The sequence below is a fragment of the Geotrypetes seraphini genome, chromosome 6 (genome assembly GCF_902459505.1).
Source record: "Geotrypetes seraphini chromosome 6, aGeoSer1.1, whole genome shotgun sequence".
In the NCBI taxonomy this organism is placed as follows: Eukaryota; Metazoa; Chordata; class Amphibia; order Gymnophiona; family Dermophiidae; genus Geotrypetes; species Geotrypetes seraphini.
Genome location: NC_047089.1, coordinates 248842665 through 248861300, shown reverse-complemented (window position 1 = coordinate 248861300; position 18636 = coordinate 248842665). Strand labels below are relative to the sequence as shown.

The following is an 18636-nucleotide window of genomic DNA, read 5'->3' as shown; positions in this document are numbered from 1 at the left end:
TATCTCACTCCTCTTCCACCACGATGTCCAATAATTCTCTCTCCCTCCTCTCCCTGCCCAACAGTTCTCCTTTTTCTTCATCTCCCCATGTGCACCATCTCTTTCCCGCTCTCAGACATCCAATTCTCCCTTTTCTGTTCCCTCCCTCACCTCAGCATCTCTTTCCCTCACTCCCTATGGCTCATGCTCCCCTTCCCCTTTATTCTGTGTTCTAAGTTCATGCCCCTTCCTCCTTCCTTCCATCATTTGTCCTATGTTTGTGCTTCCTCTCAAGTCCCAACACGCCCTTCTCCCTCCCTCCCGGCCGGCTTCCTTCTCACAGCTACAGTAATTTTTCTGCTCAAAGCCGTGGGCAGTGGCTGATCTGGATGCCTTCTCTATGACATTGCAATATCACTGGGAATGCTTCCAGGTCAGCCGTGGGAGGCGCATAGGAGCCGCTGCCCTTGGCTTTGAACAGAAAAACACTGGAGCAAGATGTAGGAGGGAGCTAGCCAGAAAGTAAACCCCCAGGGATGCCAGAGGATAATGCCGCATCACTCTTGATCAGGGCCGCACGAAATGCCGCATCGCCCTTGAGGGGGCCGCATGAAATATCTGGCGGGGCCGCGGATTGGACAGCCCTGCCCTAAACTGTACCATTCCCTTGGGTTTTTGTAGCCCATATGCATGACCTTGCATTTCTTAGTATTAAATCTTAGCTGCTAAATTTCAGACCATTCTTCAAGCTTTGCCAGGTCTTTCTTCATGTTATTGACACCATCTGGGATGTCCACTCTATTGCACATTTTGGTATCATCAGCAAAGAGGCAAATCTTACCCGACAGCCCTTCAGCAATATCATTCACAAAAATGTTAAAAGAACACGCCTAAGAACAGAACCTTGAGGCACACCACTGGTAACATCCCTATCCTCTGAGCGATCTCCATTGATAATTACCCTCTGTCGTCTTCCACTCAACCAGTTCCTGTACCCGCCTGTCACTTTGGGACCCATCCCGAGAGCACTCAGTTTATTTATTCGAAGTCTGTGTGGAACACTGTCAAAGGCTTTGCTAAAATCTAAATACACCACATCTAGCACACTCCCTTTATCTAAATCTCAGACTTCTATAGTGATCGTGTTTAAAGACTGTATTTAGTTCAGCAATTCTTTCATTTTATACTTTTGGGAACAAGATTTAAATCAAAACAAGGAGCCCTATCCGCCTTCCAATCGAGATTCAGAAAGTTCCACAGTACTGAAATTATCCTTCTCAACATCGTAGATGGCTACTGGAAACTCACGAATAAGGGTAATGATATCCTTCTGGTGCTACTGGATCTCAGCACGGCATTCAACACTACTGACCATCCTTCTCCTACCTGCACAATTATGTGAAACTGGTAGCCAAGACATTGCGTTATGATAGTTCGCCTCCTTCTTGAATAATAGATCCCAAAGCATACTGCTCAACGATGCACTATTGAAACCGATCAAATTCAGCATTCCACAGGGTTTCTACTATCTCCCTTATTATTCAATCTCTACATTAGGCTTGTCCTAAACATAGCCCACAAATACCAAATACAGATTCACTCCTTCACAGATGACATCCAACTATTCCTACCACTAGGAGAAACCCATGATGCCCAGATCACAAAACTTCTAAACTGCCTCTCGGAAATCAAAAACTGGATGTTAATCAACAAATTACAACTAAATGCCTCCAAAACGGAACTCCTTTGGATTCGCAAAGAACTCTGCAACTACATCCATACCTCTCTTTGCTGGGACTCAGCTACCATAACTGCACATAACCTAGAAATACTCCTTGACTCCAACGTATTGCTTTCCAACCACATCTCTCAGATGATATCTTCCTCATTTTACTACCTGTGTCAACTCCAAAAAAATAGGGAACTTTCCGAGTCCAACTTCACCCTGCTACTCTATGCCTTATTCCTCTCCTGCATGGACTACCGCAACGTGCTATTCAACTGTCTTATGGCGAAGAATATATGCCTCCAGTGTGTACAAAACGTGGCAATCAGGCTTCTAAAAAAACCTCCATCCACACGACCCTTTCTCCAAGGCTCTATTGTCGGCTCACTGGCTGCCCGTAGCCTAACATTGTGTCTTTAAGGGACTGATGCTGGCATTCAAATCCTTGCACGACATGGCACCGGACTACATGCCGGGCTTCCTTCATATATGCCGTACAGGTCCCTTTGCTCCCAGGATGAAATATGACTCAAAATGCCTCCTGGTCGTACCCCTCAACTGCAAACCGCCAAATAATAATAATAAATTTCTTATATATCGCCAAACCAGAAGTTCCGGGCAGGTCACAGCAAGAGAGCTGATACATATCAGCGAAGATACAAAATACCAGTAGGATTCAGTGGAATATAATATAGTACAATATAATACAATGTAATACAATAAAATACAATGTAAAATCATCGCTTAAATTTACCAAATAGGTTTTCATCGATTTTCTGAACTCATAGTACGATTGGGATTGGGCGATTAGAAAGCACATCCAAAGTTCATTTTCCCCGCTTGAAAAGCCAGAGTTTTGTCTAGAAAACTTGTAAGATGACAGGTTTTCAGAGCAGGGTACATAAACATGCCCGAGTTTCTTGTTTTCTTATTGGATATGAATAATTTTAGTTGGGTGGATAAGTATGATGGTAGCCCGAAGAGTGCTTTATAACAAATGCAGCCGAATTTAAAAATAACTCTAGCTTCAAAAGGGAGCTAATGAAGTTGCACATAAAAAGGGCTTACATGGTCAAACATGTTTAATCCAAAGATCAGGCATACAGCCGTATTTTGAACCAGGTGAAAAGTCTTAGCAATATTTTCTTGGTTGACCCTAGGTATGTAATATTACAATAGTAGGTAGACAGGATGGTGGATTGAACTAGTATCCTAAAGGACACCATGTCAAAATTTTTTTTATGGTTCTTAGTTTCCATAAAATAGCAAAGTGTTTTTTTAGTCAGTAGGTCAGTGTGTTTCTCAAACGTTAGGTGTCGGTCTAGAGTAACTCCCAAGATTTTGATGTGACTTACTATGTTGAATTTTTGACCATTAAGTTGAATGGAAGTTTCCTTAGTTTATCATTGGGGCTAGCTAGAAAGATCTTAGTTTTCTCAGGGTTGAGTTTCAATTTTGACTGCAACATCCATTGTTCTATTTTTCCCAGAATATTTGAAAGACAGGAGTAATCCGATTGTCCCAATTTCTATTAATCATACTCCTCTGTTGATTCACCAAAATATTAAGATCTTAGGTATAACGTTCGACGCTAAATTATCATACCACGATCATATAAGCAATGTGGTTAAATCTACCTTTTATAGATTACGTCAAATTCGTTCTATTGCAAAATTCTTATGCCCAAAATCATTAAATATCTTAATACATTCCCTAATCATTTCCAAATTAGATTATTGTAATGCTTTGTACATGGGCATATCCCAAAAAGAAATCAGACGCCTACAAATCATACAGAACGCTTCCATAAAAATAATTCATAAAGCAAAGAAATTCGACCACGTCACTCCTTTACTTAAAGAATCTCACTGGCTTCCCGTTGCACACCGTATTTTATATAAAATATGTTTGCTTACGTTCAAATCAATAATGTCTCAAACCCCAGCCTTTATTTTTAGAGTTCTAATTCCGTATATAACTTCAAGAACACTTAGATCACAGGATCAACATCTATTGGTTATCCCGTCATTGAAAGTCATCAACACTAGACGGCTTACTATTTTTTCAGTGACTGCTCCACGAACCTGGAATAATCTTCCTATTTATATTAGAGAAGAAAAGAATTTAGTTAATTTTAAGATTAAGCTTAAAAGTTTTTTTTTCAATGATGCTTTTAGTTAATTAAATAACTTTATATTCCTTCCTATCCTCTCATTTTCATATTTGTGCTTTTATTCCCTCCCTGTTGTTTAATCCTGAAATATAAAATTTGAACCAGAATGTAACCCTTTAAATATAGTTTTCCGAATGTTTCATGACTGTAAGTTTTTGTAATTATGTAATATTATTTGTTTTTTAATAATTACCCCAAGTTTTTATTTATTCGTTATTGTTTGTACATCGCCTAGAATGTAGATTAGGCGATTAATCAAATTACATAATAAACTTGAAACTTGAAATTTGGATACTTAGTTCTGTTGAGAATGACATTCCTACTTCCACTTCATACCAACCCAGTGGAATCAACTGCCCCCACAGATTAGATTCCTTGAAGGACTCCTCAACATTAGGAAAGCAATAAAAACATACCTGTTCACCTAACTCCCCCGCCCGATAGATTACAAAAAATGTATATATAAGATCCTGGGTATATGTCACGTTAGGATAAAAACTTGTATTGAAAAATCTTGCACTGTAACTATGACAAATTTAACCTGTAAACTGTGTATTATGGATATTGGTATTATATCCCTAGTATTTGTCAAGTTAGGATAAAAACTTGTACTAGAAAAAAAAACACCTTGTACTGTAACTATGGCAAATTGTAACTTGTTAACTGTATATTATGTATGTTAACCTGTAACCTGTCCTGAGCTCTTTGGGGAAGATGGGATAGAAAATGAATTTAAAAAATAGGATTGAACATAACATAAGAACATAAGAGTTACCTCCGCCGGGTCAGACCAGAGGTCCATCACACCCAGCAGCCCGCACCCGTGGCGGCCCGTCAGGTCCATGACCTGTTAAGTGTCCCTGCCTTTCCTATACCTATCTCTATGTCTACTGTCCCTGTCTTTCCTATACCTATCTCTAAGTCTATCTGTACCCCTCAATCCCCTTGTCCTGTAGGTATCTATCCAAACCTTCTTTGAACCCCTATAGCGTTACCTGCCCTACCACAGCCTCCGGAAGCGTGTTCCATGTGTCCACCACCCTCTGAGTAAAGAAGAACTTCCTAGCATTTGTTCTAAACCTGTCCCCTTTCAATTTCTCTGAGTGCCCCCTTGTATTTGTGGCTCCCTTCAGTTTGAAGAATCTGTCCCCGTCTACCTTCTCTATGCCTTTCAGGATTTTGAAGGTTTCTATCATGTCTCCTCTAAGTCTCCGCTTTTCCAGGGAGAAGAGCCCCAGCTTTTCTAACCTGTCAGCATATGAAAGGTTTTCCATACCTCTTACCAATTTAGTTGCTCTTCTCTGGACTCCCTCAAGTATTGCCATGTCTTTCTTGAGGTACGGTGACCAGTACTGGACACAGTACTCCAGATGCGGGCGCACCATTGCACGATACAGCGGCATGATGACTTCCTTCGTCCTGGTCGTGATACCCTTTTTGATGATACCCAACATTCTGTTTGATTTCTTTGAGGCTGTCGCACATTGTGCCGATGCTTTCAAAATTGTATCCACCAACACACCTAGGTCTCTTTCAAGGTTACTTACCCCTAGCAATGATCCCCCCATTTTGTAGCTGAACATCGGGTTCTTTTTCCCTACGTGCATGACCTTGCATTTCTCCACATTAAAGCTCATCTTTGCCCATTCTTCCAGTTTCGTCAGGTCCCTTTGCAGGTCCTCACAGCCTTCCGTGGTTCTAACTCTGCTGCAGAGTTTGGTGTCATCTGCAAATTTAATAACCTCACAATTTGTCCCCGTCTCCAGGTCGTTTATAATATATTGAACAGGAGCGGTCCCAGTACCGACCCCTGCGGAACTCCACTCGTGACCCATTGCCAGTCTGAGTATTGGCCCTTTACTCCAACCCTCTGTTTCCTGCCCTCCAACCAGTGTTTAATTCATCGGTAGACATCCCCTTCCACCCCGTGGTTCCACAACTTCTTAAGCAGCCGTTTGTGGGGTACCTTGTCGAAGGCTTTTTGGAAGTCAAGGTAAATGATGTCAATGGATTCCCCTTTGTCCATCTGGCTGTTTATCCCTTCGAAGAAGTGCAGTTAAGTTCGTAAGGCACGACCTTCCTTTGCAGAAGCCGTGCTGGCTCGCCCTCAGTTGTCCATTGCTTTCCATGTGCTCGCAGATGCTTCCATCATCTTTCCCGGAACTGAGGTCAAGCTCACTGGCCTCGGTTCCGGGAAAGATGATGGAAGCACTGGTCAAGGACAGCATCTGTGAGCACATGGAAAGCAATGGACAACTGAGGGCGAGCCAGCACAGCTTCTGCAAAGGAAGGTCGTGCCTTACGAACTTACCGTACTTCTTCAAAGGGATAAACAGCCAGATGGACAAAGGGGAATCCATTGACATCATTTACCTTGACTTCCAAAAAGCCTTCGACAAGGTACCCCACGAACGGCTGCTTAAGAAGTTGTGGAACCACGGGGTGGAAGGGGATGTCTACCGATTGATTAAACACTGGTTGGAGGGCAGGAAACAGAGGATTGGAGTAAAGGGCCAATACTCAGACTGGCAATGGGTTTGGTCCAGTCTATTCAGCTCTAATAATGTTCTTAAACTATAAACAAATGTCAGCTATTGTAAATATGGCACCAAGACAAGGTCCTTCAAACTTACATGAAAACATACTGTGAAGAGAAATATAAAACATGAATACTGACACCACCACCAGGATCTTCCGCCTGAAAATGATTTATCTCCTATTAAACCAATTTTGACAATGTTATAAGAATAAACAGAAAAAATCTGCAAAAAATGGCCTTTGTTACTCCCAGCATTGAGCAAATTGATAATCTAACTTGCATTTGATGTAAAATATGCTTTGTAATATAAATTAGGCTTCAATATTAAACAAAGTAGTATATTTTAACAGTATATATAGGCAGGTGGTTTTCTTCCTACCGAGGTTGGCATACATCACAAACAGATTGAAATATTGTTGTAAATGGCGTCCATGCTCCGACACTTCCCTCCGGAGAAGGTTCAGTACTGCTCTCAGCAAGTGATCACTCAAACTTAGGTTATCGTAGGCCTAAATATAAAAAAAGAAAACAATTCAGTGAAAGCAATAACATGCTTATGCTGAAAACAGATATCTTGGATCAGGATTTAAATGCTATAAATGCTGTTACACTTATTGTAAGTTTTTTAAAATGAATAAAGAATTGGGAAAAAATTTTTAATGAAAGATATGATTTTCTACTTCATAAAAAGTATTTTAAAATGACTAAAAACTATGACCTCTACACTAAAAAAGACTATCACTGCCATGCTTCAGTCACTAATAGATGTTATACATGACTTTTATGATATTTCAACTCAAAATAATATATTGTCCTTAATCAATATTATATCAAGTCCAGGTACTAGCTCCTGCTAAACTGAAGTAAGAGACTTATTATTAATATAACTATGGAGCTCCATCACTATACAACATAATGCACCACAGGATTCTGGTCATATGCCTGGATGCACATAATTGTTAATACCAACTGGATCTTAAGAACATAAGAATAGCCTTACTGGGTCAGACCAATTGTCCATCAAGTCCAGTAGCCCATTCTCACAGTGGCCAATCCAGGTCACTAGTACCTGGCCAAAACACAAGGAGTAGCAACATTCCATTCAGAATTCTAAAATAGCAAGATTCCGGAATCCCAGAGAGTAACAAAATTCTGGAATCCCAAAGAGTAGCAACATTCAATGCTACCGATCCAGGGCAAGCAGACTATGGACTTTTCCTCCAGGAACTTGTCCAAAGCTTTCTTAAAACCAGCTACGCTATCTGTTCTTGTCACATCCTCTGGCAACGCATTCCAGAGCTTAACTATTCTCCGAGTGAAAATTTTTTTCCTCCAATTGGTTTTAAAAGTATTTCTCTGTAACTTTGAGTGTCCCCTAGTCTTTGTCATTTCTATTCCACTCAGGATTTTGTAAACTTCAATCATTTCTCCCCTCAGCTGTCTCTTTTCCAAGCTGAAGAGCCCTAACCGTTTTAGTCTTTCAAGTTTATTATAAATTTGATCGATCGCTTATTCAAAATTCTAAGTGATGCACACATCAATAAAATTACAAATTTTTTAGGGGGCAACAAAACAAACGGTAAAAACTCAACCTTGCAAAACATATTAAAGACTATGCCCGGCAATGAAGTGAGGCTTACCGGTCTGTAATTTCCCGGATATCCCCTGGAGCCCTTTTTAAAAGTTGGCATAACATTGGCTACCCTCCAATCTTCAGGTACTACAGACGATTTTAGCCACAGGTACCAAACCTGGGCCCTGAGTAGGAGGAGCAAGCTGTGATGATTGAGGTTTCTGAAGGGGAGGAGCAAACGGTGCTGGTTGCAGCCTTGGTGATTTTCTAGAGCCACTGTGAGGAAGCCCCTTCTACATAGAGATAGATTTTTTTGAAAGACTTCACGGTCCTAGTGACCGCCATGTGAAACAGTCTGGTGTTTGCCACTAAGATAAGAAAAGAATTGTTTCCTTTTTTTAGTCAAGTCCTGTGAAGCGAAAAAGTTGTCGGTGAAGGATTTTTTTTTTTTAAGAAGTGGTAACCTATCCCCCCTCTTTTTTTAAGAAGGCAAGTAGAGGAAGAGCTGCAAACTGTCAGGAGCCCACTTGAAAAAACTGACTAAGCAGGGGGTGGAGCTCAGAAGGCACATGCTTGGTAAGTTAAGAAAAAAGAAAGAAAGAAGAAACCCTCACCTTACTATACCTAGGGGAGAGCATCGGCACTCAGGTTCAGTCAAAGGACTTCACCAGCAAGTGTGCCTGCATTTCCCCCGATTATCTCAGGAGAAAATATTTTTATACTTAAGAAAATAGTTCTGGAACGCGCATTGTCAGAGATTGTGATAAGAGCGGTTAATATAGCTGGTTTTAAGAAAGGTTTGGACAATTTCCTGGAGGAAAAGTCCATACTCTGATATTGAGTCAGACATGGGGGAAGCCACTGCTTACCCTGGATCAGTAGCATGGAATGTTGCTGCTCTCTTTGGGGTTTTGCTAGGTGTAGGGAACCAGGAATGGCCACCATGAAGACAGGCTACTGGACTAGATAAGACCACTAGTCTGACCAGGTAAGGCTTATGTTCTTATGTGCTGCTCACCCGAACAGCTCTGCATGCTCAGAATTTTACACTTATTTTTGAATGCTAAGCAAGTTGCTCTTCCCTGCCCTATGCAATATTACCCACTTATGTGCCTGATTGAATACTATCTGTCAAAAGAATAAATCTTAATTACATCTAGAAATTAATTTTGACCTATATTCTGAGTAATGGTATATTTATAATTTTGTTTCAAATCTCATGAGCATAACACGTATTACAAACTCCCAAAAAGTACATCATTTTACCTGATAGCTGAAATACTCAAATTAAATTCTGTCTACATGTTCTTAATGTAGAAACAGTTGCAGTTTGGATATTCACAAACATGAAAAATAGGTAACTGGATGAATACCTGACTTGACGGACCAGGAGATGTGAAAGGTGAGGAACATGGACCATCTTGCAATGAGAAATGTGCAATAAATACTATAAGCTTTGCAAATGCACCTCTCACTTCTGCACTTGGGCACTCCAGAAGATACTCTGAGAAGCGGTTTGCATAGGCAAAAAGAACATTGTGAGCAAACCAACAGCGCACATTCTTACTGTGACGAAGAAGGATACACAATGCATCATACCTGTAAGAAAGGAAATATAAACTATTTAACAGGGAACCAGCAGACACAACATTTCACTTGTGGAGTAATACAAATTAACTGGGATAGAGCAAAACCTACACAGATAGTTCTCGCCATATGGCTCATTCTAAATATAATACATTCTCTAGACCAACATTGCTTAGCAATGCTGCCAGTATAATCAAACTTAATCACAGTTCTCCACTACATATGCTGCATACTAAGTTTCTCCAGTATTGTAATTTGGTCACTCTTGTGCCACTAGGCTGCAAACTTGATCTGTTCCTCCAGAATCATGATCATTATTGCAGCACTCTAAAAAGTTACAAAACCAGCTTTTTTCAACTTATAGGAAGCTCACCCCCTTCATAAAGGCCCAATAAGTTCAAATGTGGCGCTAATGTAATTTGCTCAAATATGGACACCATCTCCAAATACCCCAAAACTTTATCACATACTAGCATTGCCATCACACACATATATTTTTCTCTCTCCCATCCTCCCAAAGCCAGACCAAGGATACCCTAAACACTAGATAAACATTGAGATTTGGGCCCCCCCACACCACTAGTGATGGCTAAAAGCAATCTGCTGCCCGAGGTAAGGAATGAGATGGTACCAGACACCTTCAACTCCAGCTCCTCTATTTTTCTACTGACACTGACTCTAGCTCTGACTCCTACTGATGTTAGGCTTTAAATTTTTTGTTCTGAATCTAAAGAAAGAGGTAAATATAACTTTTGATATATACATTTTAAATTCTGAAGCTGAGTCAGAGTCAGCACATTTTTACTGACTCTGGCCCTGAAGCTCAAAAGCTGTCTTACTGGCACAAAAGCTCCCTACCAACGCACAAAAGAGTTCTCTGTGGCTGCTAACAATCCTCATAGAGACCACCTAAAATCCTAAGCTAATGCATTACATGGAGCTCATTAGTATGATAATGAGCTTTTCTTGTGATGCACTAACAGAACACACCCCAACATCAAATAATCGGTGTTGAAAATTTTCAGAGCTGTTGTGCATATGTTGTGTGAGTTTGTAATTTCCCAAGTAACCTCTGGAACGCTTTTTATAAAATTTCACCCTCCAATCTTCTGGTACCACACTTGAGTTTAAAGATAAATCATAAATTACTAATAGATCTGCAAATTCATTTTTTAGTTCTATCAATATTCTGGGGTATATACTAGTGCTGCCCAATTCACATTGATTCACTTCGGTAAATTGATTTGAATCAATTCACTTTCTAAATTGGACTCACCCATTTAGTGCGTTCCGAGTCTCCTGACACATCCGGGTCTCCTAAGGAAGCAGTGGCGGAAGCCAGTGGGCATACACAGGCAGTGAACAGGCTGCTCCTGGCCAACCCCACCAGGGCCTTCCCTCTGTCATGTCACTGATGACGCAGCAGAGGAAAGCCCAGGAGGGCCTGTCTCCACCACTGCTGCTACTTTAGGAGGCCTGAAAGTTGAGTTCTCATGGTGGTGTTGGGGGGGTATAAGAGATGGAAAACTATTGCATCAAGGAATGGGAGGGAGGGAGGGAAAGCTGATACACAAGGGAATGGGAAGGATGGAAAGCTGCTGCACATGGGGGCAGAGAGGAAAGAGGAGAAAGGAAGAATTGTTGGACATGGGATACAGGATATGAAGGGAGAGATGCAACAAAGGGGTAAGGGAGAAATCCTGCATATGGTGGAGGGAAAGGAGACATGCATGGAGAAGAGAGAGAGGAAGAAATGTTAGACATAAAGTGGAGGACAGGGAAAGATGGTACATTGGGAGACAAAGAAATGTTGCATATGATAATGGAGGGGAGGAAGGGAGAGATGCTGCATGGAGGGGAATAGAGAGGTTTGACCCAGGGCACAAGGCAGGGAGAGAAAGATGGTAGACAGTGGGAAAGAACAGTTGGATATGGCAATGGAAGGGAAGGTATAGAGATGGAAGATAGATGGTGAGCACAGAGAAAGAAGAAAATGTCAAATGGGCAGGAGACCATAGTGAGCGAGTTAACAGAAGACAAGGAAACCATAGTGAGCGAGTTAACAGAAGACAAACAGAAACCAGAGTCTGGGACAAACATGATTTGAATAATAAAATGGACCAGACAAGGAAGAAAAATAATTTTGTTTTGTGATTACAATGTGTGTCAGATTTGAAATAAGTATCTGCCAGAGCTAGTGTTAGACAGCGAGCTTGAGCTAGAACCTAACAGAGAGAGAAGTCATCTTTTTTGTTTTGTTTACACCATAGCACCAGCATGGGATTGGAGGGGGCAAAGGGGGGTGGGGTGGGTAAAGAGGCTACAAAAAATAAATCCCCCCCAGCCATTTGAAAAAATGCCTGCTTGGGTGGGAAAAGTGAATCAAAATTTTTTTTCCTGAATCAGACAGCACTACTGTGGAAGCCATGTCAACAAGGAGAACCATCATGCGTCTCACATAGATTGTGTTGATGCGAAGCATCTGATGACACAGGTGAAGAAGAGCGTTTTGACGATCTGGAGGAAGGAATGCCCTCATAATGGTAGTATCGAGAATGGCTCCAATGAACTGGAGGCGTTGAGTCAGTTGAAGGTTTGATTTGGGGAAATTGATTTTGAAATCCAAAGTTTGAAGAAATGAGATGGTGGGAGTCTTCGCAAGAGCAACATCCTGAGATGAGTGGGACTTGACCAACCAATCGTCCGGATAAGGGAAGACCTGAAGACCGTGAGAGCATAAGGATGCCGCTACCACAATCGGGAACTTTGTGAAGTCCCCTAGAGACTTTGTGAAGTCCCCAGGTCGAACGGAAGTACTTTGTAATGGTAGTGACACTGATTCACTTTAAAACGAAGGTATTTGCGGGAAACCAGATGAATCGGTATAGGAGTATAGTTTTCCTTGAGATCCAGAGAGCATAGCCAATTGCTTTGAGCCAAGAGAGGATAGAGTGTGGCTAGATAGCACGCAGAATTTCTCCCTGACCAGAAATTTGTTGAGTATCATAAGCAGAACACAACAAATACTTTCGCAATTGGAGGACGGTGGAGATAAGATGTTGGAATCACTTTGTCTTGCGAGCAGGAATGTTTGCTGGTAAGCAGAAAATTGCTTAACAAGGTGTTTCAAGTAACAGGAAAAGAAGAAATTGTAGTTTCCACACCTGTTGGCAAGCACTGAGTTTTGGTAGAAACGCCTACCAAATTTATCCATGGTGCGTCCCTCTTCCAGGGGGGGACGGAAGCATAGACACTAGTTGAGGATGACTTCTTCAAAGTGGATTCCACAACTAGTGACTCATATGGAAACTGTGATTTGTCAAAACCCAGTAGTGCCACTATTATATAAAGAGACTCAAGCTTTTTAGGTGTCATCGGGATAGAAAGAGGAGTCTCAAAGTTTTTATAAAAAGTCTCCCTTAAAATGCCATGGAGAGATAACTTAAGCATTTCTTTGGGAGGTTGGTCATAGTCCAGGGTTTCTAAAAACTTTCTACTGTATTTAGAACCAGCTTCTAAAGGGATGGAAAGATCTTTCTGAAGGATGCTAGGTTACATAGGGAGAGGTATGGCCAATAGGAAAAAGGAGGTACTGATGCCTCTGTATAAGACTCTGGTGAGACCTTTTAGAATGTTGTGTACAATTCTGGAGGCTGCACCTTCAAAAAGATATAAAAAAGATGGAGTTGGTCCACAGGAAGGCTACTAAAATGGTGTGTGGTCTTCGTGATAAGGCGTATGGGGACAGACTTAAAGGTTACATTACATCAGCGATTTCTATTCCGCCATTATCTTGCGGTTCAAGGCGGATTACATAAGAATTATTATGATATTAAGAAGTAGATAAGGAATAGTCTGTACATTTTCTAATTTGCTAAGGAGTAGATAGTAGTGCAGGTGAAGCTTGGGACATATCTGTTTGTGTTATATTGGTTTTATGTATTTTTTGAAGAGTAGGGTTTTTGTTTTTTTTTGAAGGTTTTGTAATCTGTGGTAGAAATCAGCAGATTGGTGAGTTGTTTGTCCAGTTTCGCTGCTCTGGAGGCCAGTAGATTGTCATACAGTTTTCTTCATTTGATATTTTTGGTTGGTGGGTATGTGAATAATGTGTAGGTTTTCCTGTGTCTGGTTGAGGTGGATTGAATTAGTCGATTATTCCAGTAGGTTGGGCTGTCTCCGTTCAATCTGTATACTTTGGAGAAAAGGCAGGAGAGGGGAGTTATGATAGAGATGTTTAAATACCTACGTAATATAAATGTGCATGAGTCGAGTCTCTTTCATTTGAAAGGAAACTGTGCATTAAGAGGGCATAGGATGAAGTTAGAGGTGATAGGATCCGGAGTAATCTGAGGAAATGCTTTTTTTTTTTTACAGAAAGGGTGGTAGATGCGTGGAACAGTCTCCCAGAAGAGGTGGTGGAAACAGAGACTGTGTCTGAATCCAAGAGTGCCTGGGATAGGCATGTGGGATCTATCAGAGAGAGAGAGATAATGGTTACTGTGGATAGGCAGACTAGATGGGCCATTTAGCCTTTATCTGTCATCATGTTTCTATCTGACAAATGAATTTTGAAAATGAAATTTGTTCTGAAGGAGAAGCCCTGGTGGGAGTCCGTTGTGGAGATCCTAATGCAGAAGAGTCAGCCTCAGTAGAGGATGGTGAAGGAGGGTCAGAATCTCCAAACAAATCCGAATCCTGCAATATTGAAGGAGATCGACATTGGGAGAGGTGCTGACGATCCGATGTCAAAGCCTCAATATGCTTACTTACGAGATGGTACGGGAGAGTCACTGGTCTGGAAGACTTTGATGATGGAGACCAGTGTCAGGAAAATGTTTCAACCCCTGTGTCGAAGACCTGTAACGTCAAGAAAATTCTTAGTGTGTACTGGTGGAGCATCAGTGGTGCGTGCGATCGGTGTTGTGACATGCTCAGACAGGACCTGTACTGGAAGAGTCGGTGTTGACACGGGAAGCAATTGTGTCGGTACCAACATTTAATGCTCCCCTAGTTCCTCCCGAAGCAATGCAATCAATCTTTTGCTTCAAGGAAAGCATTGGTACCTGGCGTGGCGACACGGTCCTGTGAGGAAGATGCCGATGTAGAGGCACTCACTGACATCAGGACCGTGCACTTCTGGGACTTTTGCGAGGTCGGCATGACTTGACTCAATGCAGTTTTGATCTGCGATCCGGAGGGGGAAGGGGAAGGCTTCTTAGCCAGCTTACCCAATGGGATGGTGTATTGCAACACTGGTGTCAGCGCCGGTGCCTCTGTTGCCGATGTCGGAGTCTTCAGTGTCGATTTAGTTGAAGAAGCGATCGGTGTAGATGTTGGCTCTGCTTCCATGGTAGCACCGAATAACTTTTAATGCTGTAGAAGACGATTATGAAGAGTTCTCTTCTGTAAGGAGGAACAGTGCTTGCACTTTTCAATACAGTGCTCGGGCCCGAGACACTGAAGGTATCAGGAATGCGGGTCGGTAACTGAAATGTGCCGAGCGCAGCCACCGTACTTTTTAAAAACTATCGGAGGGTGTGAAATGGATGGGAATACCGCTTCAGACAAACTCAATGATGAGGGGGCAAGAAGGCCCTGCTGGGTCAAAAATCCACAGACGGCAAAAGAGTGAAAAAGATTTTTGTTGCTTTTTTTTTAACATTTATTTGATAAAGATTAAAGAAAGAAAAAAGATATAAAGAGGATATGATTAAAAAGTCACAGACTGCGAGAGCAGAAAGGCAGCAAAAAAATTAAACTGCCACGTCTTCTTAGCTCCATGGAAACTAATAAACTGAGGAACCGCATGCCTATGTTGGGTGGGAAGGCACTCGCACATGGGCATTTTTCTGAACTCTTAAAATGGTGATGCACTTGTGTTCAAACCGGGGCTCCGTCGGTGACGTCACCCATGTGTGAGAATATGCTACCTGCTTGTCCTGGGCTAAAGTTTGTTTCAACTCTTTTGGCATCTTGTCAGATACTTGTGACCTGGAAACAGGATACTGGTCTTAATGAACTTTGGTCTGTCCAAGTATGGTAACTCTTATGTTCTTAGAATCAAAAGCATAGATGAGAAATCATTTATAACTCTCAAAAACAGAATAAATATACCAGTCACTGGCAGGGCCTCGGACTATCTTCTTTGTGTGAAATCCTGTGGTGAACAGGAATCTAGCAGCAAGCTGTATACTAATCATAGTTATTTCTTCTGCTTCAGGCAACAGATGATCTTGTCCTGCAAAAATATAAGCAGCAACACATCTTTGAGCTTTCCTTTGCTCTTTTAGACTCAGTCTTACTCTACAGCTTCTTTCTTTTTGCCTAGACACATTTCACATTCTTATTTTTAGAATCACATGCCTTTAATTAGTCATGTTGCAATTTAAAAATCTTAGCTTAACTCTACCATATTTATTCTTTTCATAAATTACAAAGCTAGCAGAATGGGCTGCCTAAGGATCAGCATAGCATCTACCTTATTTACTTAAGATTCAGAAAACCGAAGTAATTAAATAAAGAGCTTCTAATACTTTTAATATAAATTGTCACAAATTTTATGCCAGGAAAAATTGTAAATAACAAATATGATACCTTAACATTTTTAAACGTCCACTGGAATACATAACATTTTGACAAATACTGGCAGTTTGAGAGATCAGGTCATCCTATGATGAGAACTGGTGTTTCCACTGGGTGAGTGTTGGGATTCTTCTGTACTCAAGGACTATTTTGGTTGCTAAGAAAAGCAAGCTTCAGCTGTAGAGTAGATTGTTGGTACAAAGTATAATTTTCCCACTCATCCACCTACCCCAAACCTTAAACCTTGTACAGTGGATGACTGCCCAATTAAGAGGCTGGGGAAAAAATGTGCAAAAGAGATGACACTGGACAACAAAGTTTTTGCTTCTTCAACAATTTTGGGTGTATCTTACAGATTTTTGGCTGCTGATCATGAAAATCGCATTTAAAATTATGTAGCATATACCGTTTTAACAAAAAAAGTACATTTTTACAATTTGTTATACTTTTAGGCTAATGCAATTAATTCTTAGCCTAATTCTTAATATAGGCCTATTGCTCATGTGATACCTTACTGGATATAGTGTGGGTATGTCCAGGCGTATATTCAGGGCAGATTGCATTACATCCATGGAACTGATGCAGTCTGGGCTTGCCTGGGCATACTTGTTGTACATGGGCTTAAGGAATGCTGCTTGAAAAGTCTATATAAAAGCAGTTCACATACAGGGATAATCTTCATTACGTGTCTTGTCAGTTCAGGTGTATTTTGAAGCTTCAAGGCATAGTATTGTCTATGAAAGTAACTCAGTTAGTAAGCCAGTTAATTATTAATTGCTCTAGGACAATTTGTGACAGCAGAAATGTCTCACCGATGTCACAACAGCTGTGATACATTCTGCTACACACACGCTTAAGCCTCAAAGATGCACCATAACTCGACTTGTTAAGAAAGCATATGACTTGTACTTTGGTTGCAAGATTGGTGATAAGATTGGTGATCAAGACAAACCATAGGCTCTTCACATTTGTTGTGCAAGATGTGCCATTAAGCTCCAAGGTACTCGGAAATCAATGCCATTTGCTATCCCAATGATATGGCGAGAACAGAAGGATCACTTGACAGACTGTTACTTCTGTCTGACAAATATACTGTATCTGGTTTCTCTGGTAAAAATAAGAAATCAATTGAATACCCCAATCTTCCCTCAGCCAAGAGACCAGTGCCTCATGACGAGTCTTCCGGTACTGAAGCCACCAGAGAAATAGTCTTGCTATGATTCATAATGTCTATGTTACTAACTTTATTAATCTTCTGTAAGCCACAATCATTTCCAGTTGACATTTGTGGGGTTTAAGAACCAATGTAGTATGATATGGTAAGGGCCTATCATAATCACCAGTTGTTGTTTGTTTTTTTTTTAAATTCTTTATTCATTTTTACATATTAGAACAAGTGTATAAGAAAAATAATTTGAACTTATAAATATACACTTGATTAACTTTCATATATCATTAAAAATATAACTTTTCAGCTAATACCTATATTCTATAATATTTTGAATATTATGAACTATTCCTAGTATCTAAACAATTGATATCAAATTAGAAAACCCTCCCAACCCCTCCCTCCCCTTACAAAAGTTCCATTCCCAATACATCAAAAACAGTTAAATACTCTTACACATTATAGGATTTAATATTTATTACCCACCTACACCCCTCCATGTCAAATATCTTACTTTGAGAAAATGTTATTACTCATTACAAAAATCTGTTATTGGTCCCCAAATCTTCTGAAATTTACCAAAATATCCTCTTTGTGTTGCTATTGTGCGCTCCATTTTATATATATGACACACAGAATTCCACCAGAAATTGTAATTTAATCTGCTATGATTTTTCCAATTGATTGTAATCTGTTGAATGGCAACTCCAGTCAATATAAATAAAAGTTTGTTATTATTTGATGAAATCTGACTCTTCGCTCTCAATGACATGCCAAATAAAATAGTATCATATGTCAAGGCTACCGGATTCTCTAACATCCTATTGATTTGAGGCCAAATTGATTTCCAAAATACTAATATAAATGGACAATAGAATAAAAGGCGATCTAATGTCCCAGCCTCAAGATGACAGTGCCAACATCTATTAGACTTAGAGCTATCTAGTTTTTGTAAATGAACAGGGGTCCAAAAAGCTCTATGCAAAAGAAAGAGCCAAGTTTGTCTCATAGATGCAGACACTGTACATCTCATCCTCCAAGACCAAATTCGTGGCCATTGAGACGCATTAATTTGATGCTTAATCTCAATGCTCCAAATGTCCCGAAGACCAGTTTTTGGTTTTTTTATTCACAAATCCAGATATTAATTTATACCACTGTGTGGCCTGGTGACCCATGAAATCTACCTGAAAGCATAAGAATTCCAAACTATATTGATTATTAAGAGTTTTCCATTCAGGGAACCCCGCCTGAATGGCCTGCTTCAATTGTAACCATCTAAAACTTTGTGATTTGTTGAGACCAAATT

At 40.6% G+C, this 18636-nt stretch overlaps 1 protein-coding gene across 4 annotated transcripts in view; it reads right to left on the bottom strand.

The window, feature by feature from the left end:
* USP9X (ubiquitin specific peptidase 9 X-linked) overlaps positions 1–18636 on the bottom strand; it is a 589740-nt gene that overhangs the window by 100604 nt on the left and 470500 nt on the right. For all 4 annotated transcript variants that reach the window (XM_033949377.1, XM_033949378.1, XM_033949379.1 and 1 more), the window contains 3 exons: positions 15692–15815; positions 9364–9589; positions 6797–6926 (listed from right to left, as the gene is read on the bottom strand). In XM_033949377.1, coding sequence (XP_033805268.1) covers positions 6797–6926; positions 9364–9589; positions 15692–15815 — 480 coding nt within the window. The remainder of the gene's footprint in view (positions 1–6796; positions 6927–9363; positions 9590–15691; positions 15816–18636) is intronic.